At 44.9% G+C, this 25,692-nt stretch overlaps 2 protein-coding genes across 3 annotated transcripts; one reads left to right on the top strand and one right to left on the bottom strand.

Annotated features, from left to right (window-relative positions):
- The first annotated feature begins 303 nt into the window (after window positions 1–303).
- On the top strand, window positions 304–7,947 carry rhbdd1 (rhomboid domain containing 1). 2 transcript variants are annotated; one of them, XR_008810522.1, is made up of 9 exons: window positions 304–506; window positions 1,834–1,998; window positions 3,464–3,743; window positions 4,260–4,392; window positions 4,591–4,679; window positions 4,996–5,055; window positions 5,152–5,265; window positions 6,236–7,158; window positions 7,308–7,947. XR_008810522.1 is itself a non-coding variant. In XM_056283622.1 (8 exons), the coding sequence occupies exons 2-7, from the start codon at window positions 1,846–1,848 to the stop codon at window positions 5,232–5,234; spliced, it is 798 nt and encodes a 265-aa protein (XP_056139597.1). In that variant the 5' UTR covers window positions 304–506; window positions 1,834–1,845; the 3' UTR covers window positions 5,235–5,265; window positions 6,236–7,947. The 2 variants fall into 2 exon arrangements, 1 of the variants encoding a protein (XP_056139597.1); XM_056283622.1 differs by having other exon boundaries at window positions 6,236–7,947.
- A 3,122-nt stretch (window positions 7,948–11,069) lies between these two features.
- LOC130115300 (solute carrier family 35 member F2-like) lies at window positions 11,070–25,250 on the bottom strand (the record flags this gene model as incomplete). Its single annotated transcript, XM_056282907.1, has 7 exons — window positions 11,070–11,402; window positions 13,796–13,950; window positions 16,304–16,356; window positions 19,879–20,035; window positions 20,248–20,407; window positions 21,797–21,924; window positions 25,064–25,250. Coding segments are annotated over 7 exons (1,173 nt in total), but the record flags the coding sequence as incomplete, so codon positions are not given.
- Between the last annotated feature and the right edge of the window lie 442 nt (window positions 25,251–25,692).

Raw genomic sequence — 25,692 nt, 5'->3', positions numbered from 1 at the left:
CTTCCGGTGCCGCAAGGCACACATGGCCGTAACGCGCCGAAGTTTTACGTCATCCACATGGATGTAGCAACAACAACTTCACATGGTCGGTGCCAGAAAGAACGTGGCGCTAGAGTGGGTTGGCCGGAGGGACGCTCTCGCCTGGGATTGGTTGCTTTCTCTGTCAGTCAACGAAGATGAGCGGTTAAGGTTTAGAGTGAGGGTGACGGTTGGCCAATAAGAGCACGACAACGCTTTCGTCACACGGAGCGGAGCGCCCCCCCCCGTCCCCCCCGTCCCTCCGACCAATCCAGACCAGCGCCAACCACGATAAGACGTCCAGCAATATGCTGGGATGGGGTGTGAAGAGTATATTAAATAGATCAGGATCCTTCGGGCGCGGCTTTTAATCCAAGAGACTCCAGAGAACTCGGAAGAACCGTGGTCGCTTCCCAGTTGTTGTTGTTGTTCCTTTTCCTGCTTGGAGCTTCCTGACTCGGCCACGCACTTGGAAGGGACCGGAGACAGTGAGTGTGTGTGTGTGGCTCTTTAAACGGGCATTTTAACGTGGGGTCTCTGTAATGCTGCGCATTTCCCGCTATTTACAGTTAGTCTGCGTTGAGGCGTTCAAAACGTGGTTGTTTACATCCGGGTCCTACCTGCTCTGGGTAGTGCTGTTAGTCCTGCGCTTGCACCAGGCAGTCATTGTTTATCGTCTTGCAGTGATCGATAATCGGACAGCGTTGTTGTATAGAGTAGTGATAACGGCAATCTAAAGTTAGATAAATGCATATATATATTAGAGGCGGTGTTACCGGGAAACTAGTTTCGGTGTGACGTCATCTACTCCTGTATTTTCACAGTGTGTGTGTGGTGTGTGTCTGTGTGAGAGTCTATAAACGGCCAAACTGAAGCACTTGGGGCCTTGATTCCTTTTGGAGGTTATTGGGGATGATCGGGGGCACCTATAAAAAAAAAAATCCCAGAAAATTAAAATTATGCATAATTATGCATAAGTATGCAAAATGTGCATTTTTCTAAAAATGGCTAAAAACCACTTTTCTCGGCATTTCACGTGATTCTGAGCATCTTTGATTTTTTTCACCTATATAAAAAACATTTCTGGGACTCAAATGTTTTGGCATTATGCAAAATATATGCATTTTTGCAAAAATGCACTTATGATCCTAATTTTTTGTGGAGGTGGTAGGTATTGTTCCAGAGAGGACCAGAAAAATAGCAGAACATTCAAATATAACTATGCATAATTATGCATAATTATGCAAAATATGCATTTTCTAAAAATGGCACCACTTTTCTCGGCATTTCAGATGATTCTGAGCATTTGGGGCGAGGGAGTTGGAGTGGGGGGGTTTAGGGGCAGGGGGAAGGCGGTTAGCTGGCAGGATGAAGAGGAGGGAGATTTAGACGGGTGGATCACCAAACCGCTACATTGTAGCGGGGTTCTTCTAGTACTTTATATTTCCAAGCCGCTCAATGTGACGAACCTCTGTTGAATTCTCTAATATGGTATTTTTGTCGCATAGGTAAGAAGATATTGTGATGTATATTGATATTCTGTTCATTCCCCTGTCATTATTGTGCTGATAATATTTTTTCATATCATCCAGCCACCAAGTTAGTCTGCGGAAAGTTATTTAAACTTCGGTTTAACTTTAGGCCTTTCCCATCTTGGGGTTTGTCCTCTTATGACCACAACCACGTGTGCAGGGAATGTGTGACGTCATCTACAGTGTGCTGTAGTGCCTGGGCGATATGGAAAATATTACCATGACAATCGTTTGGGGATTAAAACAGTCTAATGTCCTGTGTTTTTCCTCAACCTCCTCCCAGGCTGTTGTCAGGATGCGGGGCCGACAGAGGGGCACCCAACTGGGCCTGCTGCTCCTGGCCTCCCAGGTCTTCCAGGTGGGCCTGGACAACATTCCCCCCGTCACCCTGGCTGTGCTGGGGCTCAACATCTACCTCTACGTTTTCCCCGCCGCTCTACTGATGCAGGTACAACCCACCTGTAAAACACTGCTGCTACAACCACCGCTGTTACTGCTATTGCTACAGCATACTACCATACTACTAAAACTCATACTGGTACTTGCACTATTGCCACCACTGTTCATGCTTTTAATGGCACTTGTACAACCAGCCCAACCACCTATGCTCTTAGATACCACCAAGACTATTACTACAGCCACCAGTGGTACTATTACTGCAAATCTACAATGAATACTAATAATTTCGTGAAACTAATTCAAATACTTGTACTTACAACCGTCTCTTACCTGGTCTTACAAAGACATTTGATTTGATTTGATTTATCGCCCTACTATTGGTGCTGTATTTGCTGTTCTCTTAATTACCTCAGCCACAAATACAACCACTTCAGCTACTACAACCACCTCTACCGCGTCTTATTCTTCCACGGCAATGACTAGTATTGTCATAATAAGGACAATAATACATGTTATTTATGGGTGCCTTTCAAAGCACGCAAGGACACCTTGCAAAACACAGTTAAAAACAAGCAGCACCGAATCAGACATCAAGAATCCACCAAAGCAGCGGTATACAGTAATAAGATAATACAGCAGATGGGTATAAAATCATCAGCGGTGCAGAACTCAGTGTGGATGTAACCGTTAAAGTCGGGATCAGACCGAATACGCCAGTTTGAAAAGGAGCGTCTTGAGATGGGATTTGGAGATGGAAAGTGAGTCAATATTGTCTTATGGGAGGGGGTTCCAGAGGCGGGGGGCAGAACGACTGAGGGCTCCAGAGCCCATGGTAGTCAAGCAGGCAGATGGTGTAGAGAGTTGGAGGGCAGAAGGGGATCTGAGAGTACGGGGGGGTGTTTGGATATGAAGGAGTTCGGAAAGGTACGACGGTCAGGGTCCTCTTGGTTATCCCCAAGGGGCTAGGTTGTTAAGGGCCTTAAAGGTGAGAAGCAGAATCTCGAACTCGATACGGTGTTTACCAGGGAGCCGATGAAGCTGCCGAAGAGCGGAGGTGATATGGTCTGGTAATGATACGGGCGGCTGAATTCTGGACCAACTGAAGCTTGTGAAGACACTTGAGAGGAAGACCAAAGAGGATAGAATTACAGCAGTCGATACGGGACGCAACCGGGGTGCGAATGAGAATGGCGGTGCTGTTGGGTGTAAGTGATGGGTGAAAAGGATCAATATCGTGTAGGTGGAGGTATCCTACACCAACTAACATTGTTCATGTGTGCTTCAAAAGATAATGAGCTGTCCCAGATGACACCCAGACTCTTAACCTGATGGGAAGGAGGAAGTATAGAATTGTCAATATCAGGTTTAGCCAAATTGGATCTGGTACCTATGAGCCGAACCTCAGTTGTGTACCTATTGTCAACTTTTGCTAATACGTTAGCGACAACTAATCATAATTTCACCAGCTCTACGACACATCTCTTTGACGAAAACACAAAATGTGTCCTTTCTAGGCCTGTGTGAGTGTCCAGCAGGCGTACTGGCATGGTGACTGGCTCCGCCTCGTCCTCTCACCCGTGCATCATGTGGATGATTGGCACCTCTACTTCAACATGGCGTCCTTCCTGTGGAAAGGCATCCGACTGGAACAGCGGCTGGGCGGAGCCTGGTTCCTCTACCTGCTGTCCGTCTTCTCCCTGCTCACAGGATTGGTCTACCTGGCGATCGAGGCGGGGCTAACGGTGCTCACCGAGGACTCCTCCTACAGCATGCAGTGTGCTGTCGGTTTCTCAGGTGCAACACAAATCCAGCAAGAAATACTTTTATGCAGGGATGCACATTTACAGCTAACATGACAGACCAAGTTAGTTAGCTAGGCATTGATGATGTGGTTTGCAAAATTATTTGATAGCGAACCCCCCCCCCCTTTAAACAGCGTCTTGACAAGATGTAACCATGGTGCCGTATGTTTACACCGGATTTGCCACCCTTTAAAACCCATGACCACCAATTTTAATGCCCTTCGTCACTTGGATTGTGGCACAGGTCCTTTTACCATGTTGTGTAATATAATAACTATTTAGTTGGTTAGTGGTCAGCATATCCGGTGCACATGCTAATTATTCAGCCTTCTGGCCATCAGGAAACTGCCCCATGGGACAAGCCTTACTGTGACTGTTGTTAATCGTGCTGGGCGTCAGTGACGATCTTAAATGTTTAATTGTCCTCCGAAATCTGTTTCTTCTGAAGTCTGCCACGGGGGGGGGCGCTGTTTGGGCCGACGTTTAGTAATGCTGGTTTGTTTCTTAGGTGTACTGTTCGCCCTAAAGGTGCTCAATAACCACTACTACCCTGGGGGCGTGACCTACGTGATGGGCATTCCAGTGGCCAATCGCTATGCCAGCTGGGTGGAGCTAGTGCTCATCCACCTAACATCACCCGGGTGAGTTTAAGTTACCGATCGGAATTCTGCATGGCCGCCGCCGAGCGGGGCGCTGACATGGCGAGGGTCAAGGGTCTATTTACTGATGGGGTTTACTGGGTTTTCATTCGTGCGCTTTGTAAGGCGCCTTGGTGTAAGGCGTTCACTAGGTGGCGCATGTCGTACGTTCTGTTGACGTCTCCATGTTGCGTTCTTTAGGACCTCTCTGATTGGCCACCTGGCCGGTATCCTGGTTGGTCTGCTCTACACAGCAGGACCACTGAAGAGCATCATGAAGACATGTGCAGGTCTGGCCCCATCGCTCTCACCCGCTCGCTCTTTACTTCCTCTTAGTGTGTGTGTGTGTGTGTGTATATACGTATATATATATATATATATATATATATATATATATATATGTGGGTGTGCATGTGTGCGTATTTTCTTGTGAATGATAGCGCTACTTTTAACACTCAAGTCTGACCCACATGTGTGCATGTGTGTTAATATGTATTTTGTGCTCATGTGCTTAGGTTTGTGTAAATGTGAATATTGAGCTCAGTACATCCCGAATATATTATGTGTGTTTACAGTCGGCCATCTTTGTTTCTTAAATGTCAACAGGGCTTGTGGCTCCAAGCAGACATTTCTCCCAGCCGGACACACAATACTACTCCTCCTCAGGTACGGTAGTATAGTGCTGAGGAAAATGTGTCAGCCCTAAAGACAGGAACAAGCCAGCCTGAGAGCTGAAACGTGTGTGTGTGTGTGTGTGTGTAGGTTACAGCGGATCGAGATCCTCTGCCAGCCAGCCTTATACAACAGACTACACAGCAGGAATGACGGAGGAAGAGCAGTTTTAAATGGCCATGAGAAACAGCCTGAACGACAGGGGTGAGTCGTTGATGTTATCATTATAATCAGTATTATTTATTATTGCTGGTGTTAATATTGTCATTATAATCAATATTATTTATTATTGCTGGTGTTAATATGATCATTATAATCAGTATTATTTATTATTTCTGATGTTAATATTATCATTAGTATTATTTATTATTTCTGGTGTTAATATTATCATTATAATCAGTATTATTTGTTATTTCTGGTGTTAATATTATCATTATAATCAATATTATTTATTATTGCTGGTGTTAATATTATCATTATAATCAGTATTATTTATTATTTCTGATGTTAATATTATCATTATAATCAGTATTATTTATTATTTCGGATGTTAATGTTATCATTATAATCAGTATTATTTATTATTTCTGGTGTTAATATTATCATTATCAGTATTTATTATTTCCGATGTTAATATTATCATTATAATCAGTATTATTTATTATTGCTGGTGTTAATATTATCATTATAATCAGTATTTATTATTTCGGATGTTAATATTATCATTATAATCAGTATTATTTATTATTTCTGGTGTTAATATTATCATTATCAGTATTTATTATTTCTGATGTTAATATTATCATTATAATCAGTATTATTTATTATTTCTGATATTAATATTATCATTATAATCAGTATTATTTATTATTTCTGATGTTGAAATTATAGTATAATATTATACCGCCCGCCAGTGGAACAGAACAAATGCAGCTGTTTTTTATAAGCGACCCCTGCTGCAAATAGAAAGACATGAGGTTGAAAATTAGCAAATTCGCCCTTTAATAGCAGGCATGAAAGCCTCATTACAGAATATTTCCAGGTTCAAACGCATGAAGGGCCACGTGTCCTTCCAGAGTTCCCGTGAGCAAGATGCTAAATCCTCTGCTAGTCCATGTGGATCACAACCTTGTCTAAATAGAAACGCCTAATATCCGTGATGCTTCTGTTGCAGGAGGTTCCAGACAGCATGGATTCCCGCCTCCTTACGGTTTCCACCTCTCGGAGGAGGAGCTCCGCAGGAGGAGACGGATGCGGTTCGACCGCTGAATCCCCAGAAGGGTCAACGGGAGCGAAGGTGTTTTTCCTCAGTACAGATGGATGACGGGGCGGTTAACTCCCCTGGACCTCGCTGCCATGTTCATGTCTGCTCTTCACCGGGATTTCAGCCGCACCGTCTGCCTTTACTAAGCTGTTCCTCACCACAGTCTAACTGAGGAGTCTGGGAGGAACCAGGACTTGCTTTAGCTCAGCTGGCATCAGAAACCAGATACTGGAGGGGGGGGGGGTGCTCATCTTATTCCAGTTTGTTATTGTTATTTTATTGCGTGATTTGGCGCTCTGCAGAAACTGGTCTTTGTTGTGGCGAGCTTTGCTCTCGGTCAACACGTCTTCTATTGAAGATGCTGAAGAAGGGATGGTGAGCTCAGCAAAGTGACGTTCTCTGGGCTCCCACCATGTGGCAGTGTCCACACCATTACATCATCAGTGCCTTTGTTAAAAGAAGGGAAGAGCGAAAAGACGTCATAAAATGCAGGAGCTTCCTTCTGCGATCTGAAGTAATTCGCCAAAGGAGGCGTTGTGGGTTTCTGTTGGAGCTACGAGGTGCTGGGTTACTGGGTCGGTGTGGTTTCTGAGGACGGAACATTCCCTGTTTCAGAGGCCCGACTTCAAGTCCGGGTAGCGGAATAATTCCGGTAGAATATTCCCGACAGTTTGTTTTTACTGTAACCCTGAATGTGAACCTTTGACCCCAGGCAAGAACCCGCACGTCTTGTTGCTTCTCCCCAAATGACCCCGGGAAGGTCGACGAGTGGCCTTACACGGTTCAAGTAAAGCGGCGTGTCGGCCGGCTGGCCGCCACCTTGTACAGTTACAGTAAGAAAACATGCAAAAATCTTGGAAAAGTTTCAGTATAACTTTATGAAGCAGCTTCATAAGTTTTCCGTCAGTTGACAGGATGGTTTCTTCTTCTTCTCTCGTTTGGGAAGATATTACAAATACTGAAATATACGTTTTTTTTTCAGACAATAAAGCTCAAACATGTACAATCTGAGCAGGTTTTGAATTAACTGGGTCGATCCCCGACGGGCCGGAGCAGTGGCGTGGTTTCAGACGAGGAGGGTGGAGTTCCTGCAGGGGGTCGGGCACGTGATGCTGAAACGGCGTCACGGTTTCGTTGGGTTTTCCACGCAGACCAGGTTCACGCAGACGTTAATGGATTGGGTGCGGGTTTTTCCGTCCTGGGGAGGCCGCAGAGACGGGCGGCCATGTGAGGGTCTCGCCTCTGGCGGTTGAGGCTCATCATTTAGAAAGAAAGCTGCTTCATGTCGTCATTGCACAGGTTACACAACCCATCTCTTATATAACCACAACCACCCATGTGTCCAGTTCTTCTCTCCTATTGCCTTGCTCAGGGGCACAGGCAGGCGTATTAACCCTAACATTTAATATTACCACGTCAGCCATGAGAGCCCCAGTATGACCCCGGTATACCACATCGCATGACCCCTTTTTGGCGGTGCAGTGGAATCTGGTAGTTTGGGGTTGTCGTGCTGACAGCTTGGTGTAAAACAAAGACCCTGAGTTGTGTTTACAATATATTTTTGTATCGACATAATAAACATACACTGCTTTATAAATCCCTGTGTGTTGATCCATCCGTCCACGTTATTCAGTTTATTTATGCTTATTTATTTCGGTCAGTGTTACATTTTACAGTTGCACCGAAAGGGGGCACACGGCCTAATTTTATTTATTTTTTTCAAAATAATTTTATTGCTTTTCACACAGGAAGGCAAGTGCAGTTATACAGTAGAATTAAGAACGATTGTGTTAGCAGTGGAACAACAAAGACAACAGTGTTATAATTGTCCTGCTAGTGATACAAAAACCCATCCCTCAAAGCGAGCCCACCCAATTCTCGAACCCCCCTCCCCACGACACTGATGGGGGGGCGGGGTTATGTGTTTAGAAGTGTGCGTGCGCGTGCGTGTTACAGTTATAATGTAACGGTTTCATTTAGCAGACGCTTTTATCCGAAGTGACGTACATCCGAGAGTTAACACATGCAAGGATCTAGTCAGGACACAACCACGCAAGTAAGTGCCAAAAACAACTAGGTTCAAGTCCAGTAGTGCACTGTTTCTCAACCGGGGGGGGGGGGGGGTCCGCGGACCCCTAGTGGTCCGTGGTGTAATTGCAAGGGGTCCGTGAAAATAAAATATCTTTAAAAAAAAAAAGATCCTATGACATTTATAGAAATAGGATTATTTTACTCAGATGTGACTGAGACCTTTATCTACCTAAACTATAAAGGGTAACAGGACTTTTTTCTCTAATTACATCTGTTTCACAAGTGTAATTTATTGTTTTTTAATAAGAGATCTCGCTCCCGTTTGCATTGTTAAAAGTTACTGCATAAAAATTCTGTTTTGTTACATATATCTGAAAGTTACTGCATAAAAATTCTGTTTTGTTACATATATCTGAAAGTTACTACATAAGAATTCTGTTTTGTTAACTATATCTAAGTTACAACTGAAAGCTCTTATTTTTGCCCCAAAGAGTGAATAAATGCTATAATGCAATTTAAAATGCAGTTTCTACTGTTTCTATCAAATTGCAACCCCCCCTCCCTCAAGATCAGGTGGAGGGGTCCTCAGGGTAGATCAAAAATACGCAGGGGGTCCAGGACCCCAAAAAGGTTGAGAACCACTGCAGTAGGACATGGGTGTCAACATGACGGAGTTCAGCCGTTTTAGCTGCTGTTTTATAAGCGAGCATCCAGGTTTTGGATCCGATGCGCGCGGCTCCTGGGAGCCAGCGGAGGGATATGAACAGCGGAGTGACACGTGCCGGTTTGGGTTGGTTGAAGACCAGACGCGACACCGCGTCCTGGATCATTTGCAGAGGTTTGAAAGTGCACGCAGGGAGACCTGCCAGTAAGGGGTCGCAGTAGTCACTGCATCATATTACAAGAGCCTGTACCAGGAGTCGTGCTGCATGCTCACACAGGTAGGGTCTAACTCTCCTGGTGCGGTACAGGGCAAATCGGCACGACCGACCGATCGAGGCCACGTGAACCTTAAAGGTTAGCTGGTCACCAGTCATGACACCCAGGTTTCGGGCAGACTTGAGCTGGGTCGATCCGAGCTGGATATTGTTGGGTGGATGGACTGGCTGGCATGACGAGGAGCTCGGTCTTAGATGTCTTGACGCATGCGCAGTAACCCGGGTAAGAAAACCAAAGCAGGTTGAATCAGTTCATCTGGACACAACGTTTATTGACACATACGTTTCATCACTCATCTTGTTGTATTGCAGAGACTAGGGCACATACCCACATCCGGTGTGGGTTCCATTTCTGCTCGGGCACAATATCGACTCGGGGTCCTTCGACTACATATGACGTCACGGATTACGTTGCTAGCTAGCTTTATCGTTATTTACCTGTGTGGTTTTTTTTACAATCCACGTTGACATGGAGTTGGTCAGTAAAGGTGCGAGGCCCGAAGACCCGGCCTGCGTCTAAGGAGCGAGGCCGCAGGCTCAGGGGTCCTGTGTCTAACGCTAATCTACTGTTTCCCGCCGTTCCTAAACTGAACTAGCCCCTACCCAATCACAATGCGTGAAGTAGTGATGTCATCTGTAGTCGCAGGACCCCGAGCACATCCGGTAGGGTAGAGACTCGTTCCCATCGATGCAGAGAACGGAAATGGAGTAGAGAACGGTCAACTGAGCATGCGCGAAATGCCTCTACCGCGCCTCCACACGCCCCGCGTAGCATCCAGGCGCTAGGATTCTAGGAAGACCCGCCCCTACTCAGCGTCTGATTAGCTAACTTTAACCCTAACCCCGCCCTAACCCTAACCTACCCAAACAACGGAGGCAATGAGTACTTGCGCATGCTCAGTTGACCGTTCTCTGCATCGATGGGAACTAGCCTCTACCCATCCGGTAGGGCGAGTAGATCAAGTACTCACACCGGCCTCCCACCCTCAGACACGGCCAATAGTGTCTGTAGGGACGCCCGACTAAGCCGGAGGTAACACGGGGATTCGAACCGGCGATCGTCGTGTTGGTAGACAACGGAATAGACCGCCACGCTACCCGGACGTCCTATGGCGTCTATTTTTTTTAATTGGCATTATTTTAAAAGAATCCATTGACCCCCCCTCAATAGAAACAACCCAGGGACAACATGGCCCAGAGACGCCATCTTATCCAGACCCTTCGTCGAGCTAATGGCGGGTCTGGAGAAACTCGTCAAAAAGAATGGTTTGACGTAATTGGACCCCACCAAATCTAAGGCGCCATTTGATTGGCTGTGAGTACCTGCCTCCAGAAATGACACCTCTGATTTGCTTTCCTGTTCAGCTAGCCAAGCTAACAATAATAATGAACTTAGACTCACAGTTCTACCCTTAAAACAGACTGTGCTTATTTTTCTTGATGAAATTAAACGATTTGATGCAAACCCAGCAAACATCGAGTGCTTTGAATTGAGTTTTTGTGATTGTCATCTTCTTTGAGCCAAATTTTGAGACTTTTTCTATGCGATTCTTGTAAAGTTTTGCTAGCATGGAACGTATATAAGTCGTGGGCAGGACGGTACACAGCTGGGCGCTAACGACAGGCTCCGCCCTCCATCATCGGCAGTGGATTGTTATTGGTTTAAAATCTGACAACGGCCAACTGTGTTCCCGCCCTTTTGTAGTTGAGGTTTGCTGCGTGAGCTTACGTCACAGCTAACCGTTGACGCCCCCGAGTGGCTGCTGCGGTAAAGCTCACATCTTCGTGCTGTATCCAACGGTAACAACCTCCACCTCCGTATCCGCCCCCTCTTCCTCACCCCCGTGTCCTCCCTCCCATTCCCCCCTCCTCCACCCATACTCCTTTTCCTCTTTAACCTTTGTCCTCACGCGCACGTCCGGGTTGGTGACGTCATGATGGTCAAAAGCGGTGGCGTGGTTCTCGTAGCAGCCTTCCCCCGAGGTGACGGAGGAAGAGGAGGAGGAGGGAGGGGCGGGCTCTGTGCTGTCAGTCGGTGGTGCCACAGCGTTGAAGACGACGAAGCCGATGAGGATGACCACCAGCGCAACCAGGTACAGTCCAGAGAACTGGATCAAGAGGAGAGAGACAAATTCACTATCAAATGAAATGTTTATGTGCAAGTCAAGTCAACTGTATTTGTGTGCAAATGGCTTGTTTGACGATGCTTGAAAATGAGTGAATTTTCCAGCTTAGACTACATTTTACATTACAGGTGTAAATTGACCAAATCCTTGTTTTCTCCCCAATTGTATCTGGCCAATTACCCTATTGGGACGTCCGTGGATAAGTAGACACGTTGGTCCTTGACTGACCCGTTGGTCGACTGGTTAACGTTGTCGCTTGCGGAGTGGGAAATGTGGGTTCGCGTCCCGGCTGTGGCGGCGGTTCCCGGGCTGCCCCCCGAATTCATTACACTGTTTTTGAGTCGTCCCGGTCGCCGCTCCACCCCCTCTGCCGATCCGCGGAGGGCTGCAGACTACCACGTGCCTCCTCCCACACGTGTGCAGTCGCCAGCCGCTTCTTTTCACCAGACAGTGAGGAGTTTCGCCAGGGGGACGTAGCGCGCGGGAGGTTGACGCTATTGCCCCCAGTCGCGCCCCGACCGACCAGAGGAGGTGCTAGTGCAGCGACCAGGACACACACCCATATCCGGCCAGTTGTGTCTGTAGGAATGCCCGACCAAGCCAGAGGTAACACGGGGATTCGAACCAGCGATCCCCGTCTTTCTTTCTTTTTTTTAACATGGTAATCCGTAACCTCCATAAACGATTGCTCTGGTATGTCATTGATCTCCGTGATAGGCTGTCACGCAACTATTATGTTTTTATTGATGACGGTACGCCGTGCGAGTTGTGCACGTGACGTCGTGCGTTATTGTGAATGTGCGCGTGCGTGTCCTTTCAGGGCCGCGGTCTGTTCTTAGTGATGTCATATATATGCTTCACTGGCATGAATGTGAACAGTTGAGCATAAACAACAAGAATAAAAACATCATAACCAAGTGTCGAGGCTTGTGAAGTGACTGTACTAGTTAGTAGGTCTCGCACACAGCCTGTTCACAATATTTTTCTCAAAAAACAAGTAGGGGGACAAATCAGTCTCCTATTCCAACTCAAGTGTTTGCCAAATATTCAGCCTGTCGAGGCAGTTCCCAGTTCTGTTATTCATCTTAAAGTAAATGTGATCATTGTTGTGACTTCTCTTTATGTACACTATTGTAGTGTTACTATTCGTGGGTTACTAACTTAATCACTATTATATATATAAGTACACGGAGACGAGGATGCGGCACAAGTCTGATCTTTACTGACGGAGACATCACACACTACTAGGCTCGACCAGTGTATTACAGAACCCAGTAGTGGTGACAGTCCAACACAATCGAGCACCGAGTGCTCGATCCAATACACCACAATCATCTGTTTGGCCTCTAGATACGGTCACCAGTTTCTGGAAAATGTTAGCCCACTGATTTATCTCCACCACCTGGCACGAGTCCCACGTGTTTGTTTTGTGTGTGAAAGCATGCATATTCTAAACTCGCTAAACTATCCAAGACTTGTTGAGATGCCTGTTTTCTTATCCTACCAGTTGGCAGGAGCCAAGAGAACGCCGACTCCCCTTCAACCGTGACACGTGACATGAAGTCACCAACTCGTCTTGCGAAGACCTGTCACTTCAAAACTCTCGGGGAAGACGAGGAACCTTGCGAGGAAGACGGGCAGAAGCGGTGAGTGTGTGTTTGCGTGTGCGTTAATGTGTCTGTGACACGTGGTGAACTTTGTGACACCGTTAAAGGCCGAGCAATGAATTCCGATGTGAGCTTATCGTGGTACATGTTCAGTACCGCTGGTTTATTCTCTGTTCCTGCTGGGAGACTTTGACTGCACACGTGTGTGTGTGTGTGACAGCATGTGTATTTATGCTCCTATAAGTGAGTGTGTGTCTGTATGTGCACATAGGTGCATGCACAGTCACTTTTTTGCTCTTGTGTGTTTGTTCTTGTGTGTGCGTGTGTCAACCTGTGTATCTGCTTGTATTTTTCATTGACTGCATACGTGTTTGTGTTGGTGTGTGTGTGTCTCAACTGTATGTGTGTGTGTGTGTGTGTGTGTGTGTGTGTGTGTTGTCGGCATGCATGTGTGCATTTGTGTGTATGTGCATGCATGTATATTCTTGTATATCTGCTTGCACATACACACGTGTGCATGTATGTGCATGTATGCAGGTTTTGTGTGTGTGTGGGTGCAGGTGTAAGTGTGCATTTCTTTGTATATGTGTGCTTGCATGTGTTCTTGTGTAAGTCCTTGCGTGCATGCAGCTGTGTATGTGTGCATGCTTGCATGCAGATGTGTGCCTCTATGTGCATGCATGCAGGATTCTGCATGTGCATGCAGGTTGGTGTGTGTGTGTGTGTGTGTGTGTGTGTGTGTGTGTGTGCGTCCATGCCTCCACTCACATTGTATTGGAAGAGGAAGAGACCGCCGAAGAGGCTGAAAAGGTCAGCAGTGAGCAGGGACAGGTTGACGGAGGTGGCGCTGGTCAGCTTCACCACGATGGGCATACAGCTGTACAGACAGTACATACACAACGCATAGCCAGAGAACAGAAGACCTGAGGAGACACACAGAGAGAGAGAGAGAGAGAGAGAGAGAGAGAGAGAGAGAGAGAGAGAGAGAGAGAGAGAGAGAGAGAGAGAGAGAGAGAGGAAACAAACAAACAACAACATTAACTGAATACCAAATAGAAACGACCCAACAATGGAGAAAAGAAAATAAGATTAAAAAGATTTGTTGTCTGACATGTCGTCGACTGTGCAGCCATTAGGAATTATGGACAGGGGAACAAAATTTTCCAAATTGGTCCCCTCATCCACACCCACTCCAACACCCACCCACCCTTAGCTCTACTACCAACACGAGCAAGTTCAAATACGCTCCTGGCCATTAGCCTTGTAGTGATGGAGTCTAACGCCCATCCATTACCCAAACCGCTTATCCTGCTCTCAGGGTCGCGGGGATGCTGGAGCCTATCCCAGCAGTCACTGGGCGGCAAGCGAGGAGACACTCTGGACAGGACAGGCCGCCAGGCCATCACAGGGCCCACACACACACATTCACACCTAGGGACAATTTAGTCCAGCTGATTCACCTGATCCACATGTCTTTGGACTGTGGGAGGAAACCGGAGCCCCCGGAGGAGACCCACACAGACACGGGGAGAACATGCAAACTCCTCACAGAGGACGACCCGGGACGACCCCCCTAGGGTTGGACTACCCCGGGGTTCGAACCCAGGACCGTCTTGCTGTGAGGCGACTGCGCTAACCACTGTGCCACTCTGGAGTCTAACTACCATTTCCAAATCCTCTGTTTATAGACCCATCTAGGCCACGCCCTGTTTTGCATACATATACTCAGTATGCCTATAAAGCACAGAAGGTCAGGTCAGTTATTTCAAAACAGAGAAAAGTTCTTTCAAATTACACTGTGACAGTTACAGTCCTGCGTTTATCTTAAAACAAAATGGCGGGGGAAAATGCCCTCCAATGAATGAGTGATTACAGAAAAGTAAAATCAAATAAATTATTGCAAAGCATTAAATCATAAGATCAAATCATGAGTAAACAAATTCACTCTTCAATCTTGAGGGCTACATTAATCCAAGCATTGGTCAAATTGTGTACACAACTGAAATACGGTATAGTGTATGTCTGCCAACTGAAATGACCATAACAACAACAATAATAATAATAATAATAATAATAATCATGTAAACGGAGGCTTACCCGCATGTATAGCTTATTGTATTGTAAACATCTCTGCAGCTATGTCCTCTGACGTGCTGCGATGTGCTGCCCACTAGTGTTTAGGAGGTCCAACTGCAAGTGGCCTGACTTCTCTTGCAGCCAAGTCTCTGGTAGTGTCCCTGGAGACCAGTTTACTCTCGATGGAGTGGATGGCAAGTCCGTTGAGCCTTTTCTGGCTCATCGTGGAGCGCATGTAGTTTTCGCATTTTCTTTTTCTCTCTTTACCATGGCTTTTCTTTTTTCTAACCCCCCCCCCTTTTTTTTGGGGTGACCGGCATTTTGGCTAGTTTAGTCAGGCTGCAGTTCCCTTTACATTAGTGGCACGTGTGTTCCGCGCATCTGATTGGCCAGTGTTTCGACCGCGCCACTTTCACAAAAACAGCAGGGGGCCGGGGTATCCGATGACAAGCTGACATGTGTTCTGACAATAAATGGGTTTATCATGTAACGGCCACGTTGTGTAGACTCGCCAGCCCTTGGCTAACGGGTCGGACCCCTTATTCGGCTGGTTAACGCAGGTTCGCGTCCCGGCTGCGGCGGTTCCCGGCTGCCCCCTGAATTCGCTGTATTGGTGCCGGAAGTGGGCTGGTGAGGCCTCTGGCTGATATAGCCAGCTAGCTAGCTAGCATTTTACCTTCAGCTGCACTCACCGGAGAATCGCTCCAGCTTTGTAGAAGAAGAAAAAAATATATAATGTACCAACAAAAAGGCTTCTGGCGATTATCACTCGCTAATAACCAAAACCAACCCTTCCGGCAGCTTCTCACAATTTCCACTCAGAATAAGCGGTTTGGATAATGGATGGAAAACAGGAGGAGACTGATCTGATCTAGCTAGCCACGATAGAATGACTCAGCTAAAACTCCAGAGGCAGCGCCATCTAGAGGAATTGAGAATTACAACACTTTTGGCTCTGTACCTTTTAGATGGGTTACATCATGTAAATACATATTAACTGTATTGTCAGTGATATAAGTAAATTGTTGTACTTGATCCCATTTCTGGTCAGTAGTAGACCTTTGCATGGACCCGCCTTGGGCCAGGGTCATCTGTACCTTCTGACCCCCCCCCCCCCCCGAAGGTGGAACTTTAATGTGTGTGTCTGTGTGTATGCGTGAGCTCAAACTCCACTTAAGGCACTCTGTGTTGTGTACCAACCGATTTGCCAGCTCCACTTTATGGCGGCCACTTCCTGTCGTTCCAGGATGACCCTGTGTAAGGAAACATATAATAATGTGATAATATTTGAGTCGTGCTGAAAAAACTCAACGTTATGACATTAACACCTGGTGCCGCACGGCAAAAAGGGTGTCGGTCCAAAGCACCCTGTGCATGTTCTACCCACGTTTGTTGTATATTTCAAGCCCATTCTCGTCCTATGGCGTCACATACTGACCATTGACAAAATGTCAATGCATTACGCGACCACGACCCCGCTTAAGCTGCTAATATTTGTGCACAAAAGGGAGCTCTCAGAAATTTATCCAAATTTGTGGACCGCTCTCGGAATTTGTCTTAGACTTCCGGTGACCGTCGCTGAAGGAGAGAGGAGCTTTTCAAAACTGGAGCTCATCAAATCCTGCCTGAGGTCCACCATGCCGCAGGCACGCCTTAGTGGCCTTGGTGTCATCAGTGTTAACCGTGCAATTGCTGGGAAGATGTGTGATGATGTGACTGATGAATGCATCAAGGAAGGGACACTCTCAGAAATTGAGGTACAGAAGAGGTACACGTCTGTGCTCATAGATACATTACAGCAACAGAGGTACAACAATACTGTACTTTGAAGGATCAGATATGTATCTTTCCGTTAGCTGAAAGGTAACAAAAGTACTTGAAAGACAATGAAGTACAATTACATGGGTACATTATTGTACTTCAGAAAGGTACTGCCCTAGCGACAGGCATTTGTACCCACTTAGGTACACACTGGTACTTGTTTTTCTTAGTGTGTAAGAAAGGTCAGGGTTTAGATGGCAGTTGTGCAGTTTGTGTGTTTCTTGTTTGAAGTGCAATAGTCAGGTGCTCTTCTTTATGTGTGTTATTCTGTGCAATTTAGTTTTACTTGTTAGCAATCCACTACAAGAAAATGGTGGATTGCTCCCTCCGGGTTGGGGATGAGTTGTTGCCTCAAGTGAAGGAGTTCAAGTAGTATCTTGGGGTCTTGTTCACGAGTGAGGGGAGGATGGAGCGGGAGACTGACAGGCGGGTTGGTGCAGCATCAGCAGTAATGCGGACGTTGTACCGGACCGTTGTGGTGAGGAGGGAGCTGAGCCGGAAGGCAAAGCTCTCAATTTACCAGTCAGTCTTCGTTCCAACCCTCACCTATGGTCATGAGCTTTGGGTAGTGACCGAAAGGGTGAGATCATGGATACAAGCGGCTGAAGTGAGTTTCCTCCACAGGGTGTCTGGGCTCAGCCTTAGAGATAGGGTGAGGAGCTTGGACATCCGGAGGGAGCTCGGAGTAGAGCCGCTGCTCCTTCGCATTGAAAGGAGCCAGTTGAGGTGGTTCGGGAATCTGATCAGGATGCCTCCTGGGTGCCTTCCTTTGGAGGTTTACCGGGCACGGCCAACTGGGAGGAGACCCCGGGGTAGACCCAGAACTCGCTGGAGGGACTACATGTCCAGTCTGGCCTGGGAACACCTTGGGGTCCCCCAGGAGGAGCTGGAGGGCTTGCTGGGGAGAGGGACGTCTGGAGTGCCCTACTTAGCTTGCTGCCACCGCGACTCGACCCCGGAGAAGCGGCTGATGATGAGATGAGATGATGACAGTATAATTACATGATGAATGAATGAATGAATGAATGAATATTTAATGCATTAATTGCATTAAATTTACAATAGGCAACAGACGAAAGAAAATCATGCACTTACCATAAGACATCTTCATCACAAAACAAGTTACCAAAAAATTGTTCTCAGGCTAACAGGAAGTGGAAGTAAGGTCAAAAGGTCAATGCATGCTGCGCCGATTGGCCAAATCAGATCACATGTCCTGGCTTTGTTTTTTTTTTTGTCTTAAAATAATCCGGTTGTTTTATTAATTTTATCAATGACCCCAGAGAAGTGGCTGATGATGAGATGAGTTTTATTTGTGTTTTTTGTCAGAAATTGGATTAGAGTAATAATTCAATCACCTTTTTTATTTGTATTTATATACTGCAATTTGTTTTTACTTCTTGTTAAGTCTTATTTTTGTATATCTACTCATATACGTATTTTCGTAATGTGTGTGTGGTGTTAGTGTGTGTGTGTGTGTTAGTTAGTGTAGATAGCGGGACCAAAAACTAAAGCACTTATGATCCTAATGCTTTTTGGAGGTGGTAGGTATTGTCTCAGAGAGTAAGGGAAAAATCCCAGAAAATTAAAATTATGCATAATTATGCATAAATATGCAAAATATGCAGTTTTCTAAAAATGGCTAAAAACCACTTTTCTCGGCATTTCAGGTGATTCTGAGCATTTTTGATTTTTTCACCTAAATTTTTTTCTGGGACCCCCCGCCCCCCTAACCTGGAAAATGTGACCCTCCCCCCCCCTTTAATGTTACTGTGTATGCAATGTCATGTATGTGAAATATGCTTGGTTGGAACAACTGTTGGCCTCAAAGGGGCAGTTAGGGCACAGTTAGTGACAGGTAGCAAGCAATTAAAATGCTCTGCTGTGATTGGCTCTGGACATGTCAGGTGATATGTTATGTGGCCTGCTATTGGTTGCTGGGAACATCATGTGATGTTTACACTGCACAGTGGAGGGTGTTTTGGGCTCAGTGTTCCATGTACATTTTGTTAGCACACGTTTAATAGCTTTTGTAAAGTTTTTGAATATTGTGTTCCGGGTGGTGAGTACATAGTACTTTAAAGAGTTGTTTTACAAATATTGTCATTGAGTGCATTAACTTTTGATAAGTTTAATAAACTTTTGGTTGAATGCCAAGGGCCCCACCAGTTCGGGGTTTCCACCCCCCACTTGAAGTGGGGTACCGCTACATTGTAGCGGGTTTCTACTAGTATTTTTATATTTACATAGTTTTAAATATTCTGATTATTTATTTGTGTTGTTCCAAATGTCTGAATAAAAATTACAGGTAGTGCAGAATGGGGCTTTTTTGGGGGGGGGGGGTCACCCAGGGCGCCATACATGCTAGAACTGCCACTGCACGGAAGTCACCCTTCCGCATCTGTATGCGGCGGGTTAACCATTATCTAACCTTGACCTTCAACTGAACTACTACCCAGCATTAACCCTGATCGTAACCACTATGTAACCTGTCTGTAATTAATCATGAAAAGTAAGGGCCCCATTTCACAATGGAGTCTATGGGACACCTGCCACATAGCTATACAGACGCCAAAGGGTCCCTTCTGTGACAGTGGAGAGACGCTTTATCATTCATATCAGTCGCATCAATTTATGAGACGGTCAAATGACCTATCCACTTTCCGCCTCATGTCTAATAGGATAAAATCTGGACGTGGGTTGGGTAAAGAGAATGACATGAAATTAAATATATGAAGAATATGATGTCTACATGACGGAAGGTGCAGGTGTGGGAGTCACTGAAAGAGCGTTTAGGGATTCTGTTAACTCCCTATTGGGACTCCTGATGAATGCAAATACTTTTAAGCAGGTTTGCATACACAACTTATCATTATAGTCATACTATACTCACATAATAGAGCTGCCAACCCTCATGTAAACACCCAACACACACACACACACACCAAGCTTACATCTGTATGGTGCTGATGAGCGTGCCGAATAGGCCGAGCATCCCGAGAAACTCCACCCTGCTGAGGTTCTTCACCGTGTATTCCTGACCCACGTTAGATACGGCGTACAGCGTGGCACTGACCAGAACCAAGCCATCACCTAGCAGGATGTTAGAGGCTGAGAGAAGAGAGGGAAAGAGGGGATGAGAGAGGATGGATGGAGGAGGAGAAGAGAGGAAGAGGGAGAATATAGAGAAGACAGAGGACACATTACGGGCGTCGAAGTTAAATGAATAAGTGATTGACCGCCTAATGAATATGGGGGACAGATTGATTGAGTGATTGATTGATTGGCCGAATGAAGGAAAATCCCTTTAACTAAGTTCTTACTTGATCCCTGGTCTCGTCCGGCCAGCACGTCAGCCCCCACCATGGCCCCGACTCCCAGCAGACAGACGCAGACGGACACGTAGTGGACCAGTCGGTACCGTGTCTTTAAAACCCACCAGGACAGCACCATAAGAATAGGGATGACAAAACAGTCCAGCAGCTGGGGAAAGAATCAGAACCAGAACTTTTCTTTTCGTCACCAAATAAATGTGCTTAAAGGAAAACGCCAGTATTTTTAACCCTGTTCCCTCTTTACCTGTCGATATGAGTTGAACAGAGTGATGTGAAGCAGAATCTTTTAAATTGATTCAATAGAAGTGCTATATAAATGTAATTATTATCATTATTATTATTTGTATTAGTATTATTATATTGAGCAAGCTAGCATCAGCTGAATGCTGCGCTCTGAGTTGTGACGTAATCCTTCACCAGGTAACAGCCACTAAAAAAAGTTGTTTTATTTTTTTGCACCAACAGACTCATAACAGTATGATAGGAGTGTGAGAGCATTAGCCACAACAACAGTTATTGAATTATATCAGTTCATTTCTAACCCGTCACAGAAACCTCGGCCTGTAATCTGGGGAGGAGCGAGTTGCTGCAGGAAAACAGCTGTGGAAGTGTGAGAGAGGTGGAGAGGAGTGCTAAAAAGAAAATGTAAAAAGTCACTATCACATCACTATCGGTAAAGACTCTACTGGGATTGTCTTTTGCTTATTAAAAAGTGTTTTCAGACACTTCATAACGCATTATGAGTCTGTTAGTGCCAAAAAACAGTTTTCAGTTGAGGTTATTTGGTGAAGGATTACGCTGCAGTTTGGTGTGCAATGGTTGGCTGATTCTAGCTTGCTCAATACGGAATAAATTTAAAAGATTACGCTACCCACCCTTTGGTTTGACTCCTAACAATAAGAGAATAGGGCTTAGGTTAAAATACCCAAGTTTTCTTTTAACTTTAAATACAATTGCATGTGCATGTGCATGTGCACGTGCACGTGCATGTGCGGCAGTCTTTCTGGGAGTACTTTAAGGTCTGAGAGGATCAGAGCCAGAAAGAGGAATGACATTGACTGTGTTTTTAGAGGTCTGTTGATCAGGATAAGAGGAAGACAGCCTAAGAACAAGAATCGTCGCATTGCTATGCTGATGACACAGCTGTATTTGCCTGTAAAACCAAGAGTTATCAGAAGCTTTGACACCTTTTAATATTGCCGGTATGAAACATTTTTTAGAGTTTCATTTTGAACACAATAATGTAATCTGAAGTCGTTTCGTTTTATCCAACATAAGAAAAAAAAAGTAAAATTTGAGAAAATCTTGGCAAACAATTACAAATAATGGGGATTAATTTTGATGTGAAAAACAAGCACAGATTTAGTGTTATTTTGGACCTTAGATTAAATTAAGGCCAGTACACTCAAATGTAAGAGAAAATATGATGGAAAACATGTTTACGCCATATTATCATTTTTACATCAAGGGAATACATTTGTAAGCATTTGTGCATGCGCACTCACATGCATGCACACACACACACACACACACCTACCTGTATGCTAGTAAGGTTGGTGTATTGGTATGCTTTAACGACAGTGTAGTTGGCCTCCACGTCCACCAGCCCCAACAGAAGGTACTTCCACCACCTGCTCTTAAGAATCTGCAAAATATTGCCATCCCCTACATTTTAAAGGGGGACACCCATAACTTCAGTATTCAAATCTGTGTTATCACAATATGCACTGGTGAATATTTCACATCTGTCAGGACTGAAAACTAAAAAAAAAAAATTTACAGTCCAACCCAAGAATAATCTGTGAATTTCGCAAATGCTGAATTTCAAACAAATATCATGACTAAATAATCCCATGGGCTTTTGCATATTGAAAGATTTTTAACTACATTTGTTTGAATGCAGTGATAGACAGATTGACGGACGAGATCAGGCAGGAGTCACCATGGACTATTATGTTCACGGATGACATTGGGATCTGTAGCGAGAGAAAGGAGCAGGTTGAGGAGAGCCTGGAGAGGTGGAGGTATGCACTGGAGAGAAGAGGAATGAAAGTCAGAAAGAGCAAGATGGAATACATATGCGTGAATGAGAGGGAGGACAGCGGAATGGTGAGGATGCAAGGAGTAGAGGTGATGAAGGTGGATGAGTTTAAAAAACTTGGGGTCCCAATGTTCCCCATGGCTCTGTATTGGGTCCCCTCCTATTTATCGTTTACCTATTAACTCTTGGCCACATTTTCAGAAAATTTGGCATTCAATTTCACTGCTACGCAGATGACACCCAGCTCTATCGAGCCACCAAGCCTTCCTCTACTCTTGCGCTCACTTCCCTTTCTGGCTGCTTACTAGAAATTAAATCTTGGTTCTCATACCACTTCCTCAAACTTAATAGTGATAAAACCGAGGTCCTCCTAGTAGATACTAAATCTACTTTGGCTAAACCTGATAGTTTTTTTTTCTGACTATTGACAATTCTATAGTTTCTCCTTCACCTCAGATCTTGGACAGCACATTATCTTTTGAACCTCACATCACAATGTTACTCGGTCTGCATACTTCCACCTACGCAATATTAATCATCTTTGCTCATCACTTACACCTAACAGCACCGCCATACTCATTCACACCCTGGTTACATCCTGTATTGACTACTGCAATTCTATCCTCTTTGGTCTTTTCCTCAAGTGTCTTCATAAATTTTAATTGGTCCAGAATTCAGCAGCCCATATCATTACCAGAACTCCTTCCATAGATCATTATCACTCCTGTTCTTCAGCAACTCCATTGGCTCCCTGTTAAATGCCATATTGACTTCCAAGATCCTGCTTCTCACCTTTGAGGCCCTTAATAACCTAGCTCCTTCGTATCCTTCCTTACTCCTTCATATCCACACACCCTCCCACACTCTTAAATCCTCTTCTGCTCTCCAACTCACTACACCATCGGTCCGCTTGACTACCATGGCGTCGAAAGCCTTCAGTCATTCTGCCCCATCTATGGAACTCTCTCCCACAAGACATTCACAACATTGACTCTTTTGTGCAGATGATGATTTTATACTTATCTGTTGTATTAACTTTTTATTGTCTACCCTGCTTTGTTTTGATTTTATGCTATCTGATACAGTGCTGCTTGTTTCTGTGTTCTGTAAGGCGTCCTTGAGTGCTCTGAAAGGCGCCCACAAATAAAACGTATTATTATTATTATTGCACATATTGCATGTGCTATCACTATCATACTATAGTTTGGAGGCCAAAATTGGTTAAGGACAGTTTCTTGTGGGCCCCAACATGATTTGAAATGAAACAGTCAATCTTTTTTTTTCATTTAACTTAAAAGTAGCCTATTCAAAATAAAGTTTCTCATATATTAATATAAATGTTGAATACTATACTTTTGTCACATTTACAATATATCAGTTTTCATATTACATACACTACCGTTCAAAAGTTTGGGATCACCCAAACAATTTCGTGTTTTCCATGAAAAGTCACACTTATTCACCACCATATGTTGTGAAATGAATAGAAAATAGAGTCAAGACATTGACAAGGTTAGAAATAATGATTTGTATTTGAAATAAGATTTTTTTTACATCAAACTTTGCTTTCGTCAAAGAATCCTCCATTTGCAGCAATTACAGCATTGCAGACCTTTGGCATTCTAGCTGTTAATTTGTTGAGGTAATCTGGAGAAATTGCACCCCACGCTTCCAGAAGCAGCTCCCACAAGTTGGATTGGTTGGATGGGCACTTCTTTGAGCAGATTGAGTTTCTGGAGCATCACATTTGTGGGGTCAATTAAACGCTCAAAATGGCCAGAAAAAGAGAACTGTCATCTGAAACTCGACAGTCTATTCTTGTTCTTAGAAATGAAGGCTATTCCATGCGAGAAATTGCTAAGAAATTGAAGATTTCCTACACCGGTGTGTACTACTCCCTTCAGAGGACAGCACAAACAGGCTCTAACAGGTACTATTTAATGAAGATGCCAGTTGGGGACCTGTGAGGCGTCTGTTTCTCAAACTAGAGACTCTAATGTACTTATCTTCTTGCTCAGTTGTGCAACGCGGCCGCCCACTTCTTTTCTACTCTGGTTAGAGCCTGTTTGTGCTGTCCTCTGAAGGGAGTAGTACACACCGGTGTAGGAAATCTTCAATTTCTTAGCAATTTCTCGCATGGAATAGCCTTCATTTCTAAGAACAAGAATAGACTGTCGAGTTTCAGATGAAAGTTCTCTTTTTCTGGCCATTTTGAGCGTTTAATTGACCCCACAAATGTGATGCTCCAGAAACTCAATCTGCTCAAAGAAGTGCCCATCCAACCAATCCAACTTGTGGGAGCTGCTTCTGGAAGCGTGGGGTGCAATTTCTCCAGATTACCTCAACAAATGAACAGCTAGAATGCCAAAGGTCTGCAATGCTGTAATTGCTGCAAATGGAGGATTCTTTGACGAAAGCAAAGTTTGATGTAAAAAAAATCTTATTTCAAATACAAATCATTATTTCTAACCTTGTCAATGTCTTGACTCTATTTTCTATTCATTTCACAACATATGGTGGTGAATAAGTGTGACTTTTCATGGAAAACACAAAATTGTTTGGGTGATCCCAAACTTTTGAACGGTAGTGTACTTTTGCTAGTGCTGCCGTAAATCCTTACAAATATTTGTACAAAACTAGAAGTCTTGGATCAACCATCATTTTTAATTACTCCAAATACTCCAAATCATTACAATTGCTCCAAAAGTGGCAGTCCTTTTTTTTTATTTGTGTTTTATTTCCATCTGTGAGCGGTGTCTTCACCTGTTCTGCAGACCAGTAAGGTGGTGTAGGTCACACACAGCAGGGTGTAGTTCATGAAGCTCTGAAACATGGGCGTGTTAACATGGAAGTCGGTGGCCAGGTACTGGGAGGTGATGGCTGTCCCACAGATGAGTCCGGCCAGGCCCTGACCCATGGCCACTGTCTTGGCCAACTGCCTGGTGGACCAGAGAGCAAACAGATGAGGTATATTTATACGTCATAGTGTCTGATGCCTCTACGTGACCGATATAAACAAAAGAGACCATCAGCAGGGAGATCAGATGTTGCTGGATGATGTTTTCAAATGTTCGTCTCCGGGTCAGATTCCCCTTGAAATCTGACAAAGCAGTTTCCAGCACGCAGATGGGATACGTAGCCACAGTTAGAGACACATTACCTCATGGCTGTATAGCTTAACAGTTTTTCCCCCCTCAAAACTACACTACATCTCTCACTCTTCTCTTCAAGGCAAGTACACTAGCTACCAGAGGATGAATTCGTGGCTGGTGTGACAGAGGAAGATGCAGAAGACAGGAAGAGATGGAAACGGATGATCTGCTGTGGCGCCCCCTAACGGGAGCAGCCAAAAGTAGTAGTAGTAGTAGTAGTAGTAGATTTATCATTTTTAA

The sequence above is a fragment of the Lampris incognitus genome, chromosome 7 (genome assembly GCF_029633865.1).
Source record: "Lampris incognitus isolate fLamInc1 chromosome 7, fLamInc1.hap2, whole genome shotgun sequence".
In the NCBI taxonomy this organism is placed as follows: domain Eukaryota; kingdom Metazoa; phylum Chordata; class Actinopteri; order Lampriformes; family Lampridae; genus Lampris; species Lampris incognitus.
The sequence above is the reverse complement of the archived record's forward strand: the minus strand, read 5'-3'. Positions and strand labels throughout refer to the sequence as shown.